Source organism: Myotis daubentonii, chromosome X (assembly GCF_963259705.1).
Source record: "Myotis daubentonii chromosome X, mMyoDau2.1, whole genome shotgun sequence".
NCBI classification, from domain to species: domain Eukaryota; kingdom Metazoa; phylum Chordata; class Mammalia; order Chiroptera; family Vespertilionidae; genus Myotis; species Myotis daubentonii.
In genome coordinates, this window is record NC_081861.1 from 138,593,090 (window position 1) to 138,595,406 (window position 2,317).

Here is a 2,317-nt window from a genome sequence, read left to right on the forward strand (position 1 = left end):
TTCATTTCAATGACCAGCGTTCTCATTATCTTATCTCCTGAGGTTCAGCAACTAATACTACCCTCCCCAAAGCAGAACGAATGTTTGGGGGAATTCGTGCACCATTGTGGTGCCTCCGCCTGGCCTTTGGGGATCAGCCAAAACTGGCTCTCTGACATCCCCCAAGGGGTCCCAGATTACAAGAGAGCACAGGCCAGGCCAAGGCACCCCACCTTTGCCCCAGTAGGTCTGGGGAGGGACACGGAGGGTTGGCGAGATGGGGAGGGTCCATGGGAGGGCTCCAGGGTGTGTCCAGCCTATCTCACTCAGTCCTGAACAGCCAGACCCCAGCAGCAAGCTGACCTACCAGTCTGAATGTCTTGTCCCTGTTGGTCAATGCATTTCATAGTGAGAAGTTGAGCAAACTGAGTATATCATTTGCATATTATGCTTTGATTGGTTGAACAGACAACCGGTCGACCGGACACTTAGCATATGAAGCTTTTATTATATATGATTGATTTCATACAGGAAGGGAGCGAGAAACATCAATGATGAGAGAAAATCATACATCGGGTGCCTCCTGCACGCCCCCTGCTGGGGATCGAGCCCACAACCAGAGCATGTGCCCTTGACCAAAATTGAACCTGGGACCTTCAAGAGTCCACACTCGAACCCTCAATCCACTGAGCAAAACACGCTAGGGCTCATTGGTGAATTCTTGTCTGTGCCCTGACCAGGAATCGAACCACGACCTCCGGGCTCATAGGTCGTCCATCAACCACTGAGAAACACCAGCTTGCCTCAGAATGCTTTTATTGATTTGAGAGAGAGGGGTAAAGATAGAGACAGCGAGACAAAGAGAGAAAGGAGGAGGAGGAGAAGGCGGAGAGGGGGAGGAGGTGGAGGAGGAGAAGTAGGAGAAGAAGAAGAAGAAGAAGAAGAAGAAGAAGAAGAAGAAGAAGAAGAAGAAGAAGAAGAAGAACAACAACAACAACAACAACAACAACAACAACAACAACAACAAGAACAAGAAGAAAGAGAGAGAGAGACATCAATGTGCCCTTGCACCCAGGGGTTGGCAAATAGAACAACAGAGCTTATTAAGAAGGTGAACAGAACTATACACGACCCACTGGCAGGCCAGCAGGACTGGGGCTCAGGTTGACAACAGCCAGGGACCCATCACATGTCCTGTGAGTTGTCAATTAGCTCAAGGACAATTTCTTCCAGGTCATCGACCTTGACATGGTGCACAATGCGCCAGAACCGGCCCTTGGAGTCCAGGTACTGGCTGCCAAGGTGTAGCGTCCACATCGAAGGCATGGTGCTTGAGGTCAGCGGGCTGGTGCTGAGTGCGATATACCCACTAGGGATGTCGTTCTGCCACAACCGTACTTGCAGGTCACCTTCTAGGTCCATGACGAGATGCAGCCATGTGCGCTGGTTCTCGTCCTCATACACCGAGTGCCCACGGATCCTCAGGCAGATGGGGTGCGAGGTGAGGTGCACCTTCGACAGGAGCTCGACCATGACCCCTCCGTGGTCCAAGAAGCAACAGCCACAGCTTCTCAGATACTCTCGCTACTTCGGTCCTGGTATCGAAAGACAGGGAATGGGGTCTCCAAATGCATTATACCTCGGCTTTTATCTTTATGATTTTTATGGTTGTGTTTGTGGTTGCCTTTGGTTAATTTTGCATATTTATAAATCTCAACTTTTCTTTCTTTTTAGCTTTAGATCTCTCTCCTAGAACAAACTGTACAAAATGTACTTAATGGAAAATATATCTCTATGAATGAAACATGGTCATATGGAATTTTAAAACCATTTTTCAAATGACAGTTAACATAGAACCTTAGGTTCTCCTCAGGGGTACACCCCAATGATTAGACATTATCTAATGGACTAAGAAATCATGCAATTAATTTCATACCCATCTGACACCATACCCAGTTATTATAATATTACTAGAGGCCCGGTGCATAAAATTTATGCAATCAGGGGTGTTCCTCAGCCAACCCTGCACCCTCTCCCAGTCCGGGACCCCTTGAGGGATGTCAAACTGCCAACCTAGGCCCACTTTTGTGCTTCCGTGGAGGCTCCCACTAACCCCCTGTGCTCGGCACCTGTGAGCGTGGCTTTTGGCTGAGCGGCTCTCTCCCTGTGGGAGTGCACTGACCACCGGTGCACAGCTCCTGCCATGAGCATCTGCTCCCAGTGGTCAGTGCGTGTTATAGAGACCAGTCATTCTGCTCTTTGGTCGATTTGCATATTAGCCATTTATTATATTGACTGACTCAATGCTCTACTTTACTGTGCAATGAGGACTCTTTCA

General features: G+C 48.7%; 1 protein-coding gene across 1 annotated transcript; it reads right to left on the reverse strand.

Moving 5' to 3' along the window:
* Window positions 1–1,164: 1,164 nt before the first annotated feature.
* On the reverse strand, window positions 1,165–1,512 carry LOC132223751 (protein p13 MTCP-1-like). Its single transcript, XM_059678774.1, has one exon. It carries the CDS (start codon window positions 1,510–1,512, stop codon window positions 1,165–1,167), a length of 348 nt encoding a protein of 115 aa, XP_059534757.1.
* Between the last annotated feature and the right edge of the window lie 805 nt (window positions 1,513–2,317).

Excerpts from the sequence above, each read along its gene's own strand:
- LOC132223751 (XM_059678774.1), bottom strand. The coding sequence starts at position 1,512 with ATGGTCGAGCTCCTGTCGAAGGTGCACCTCACCTCGCACCCCATCTGC.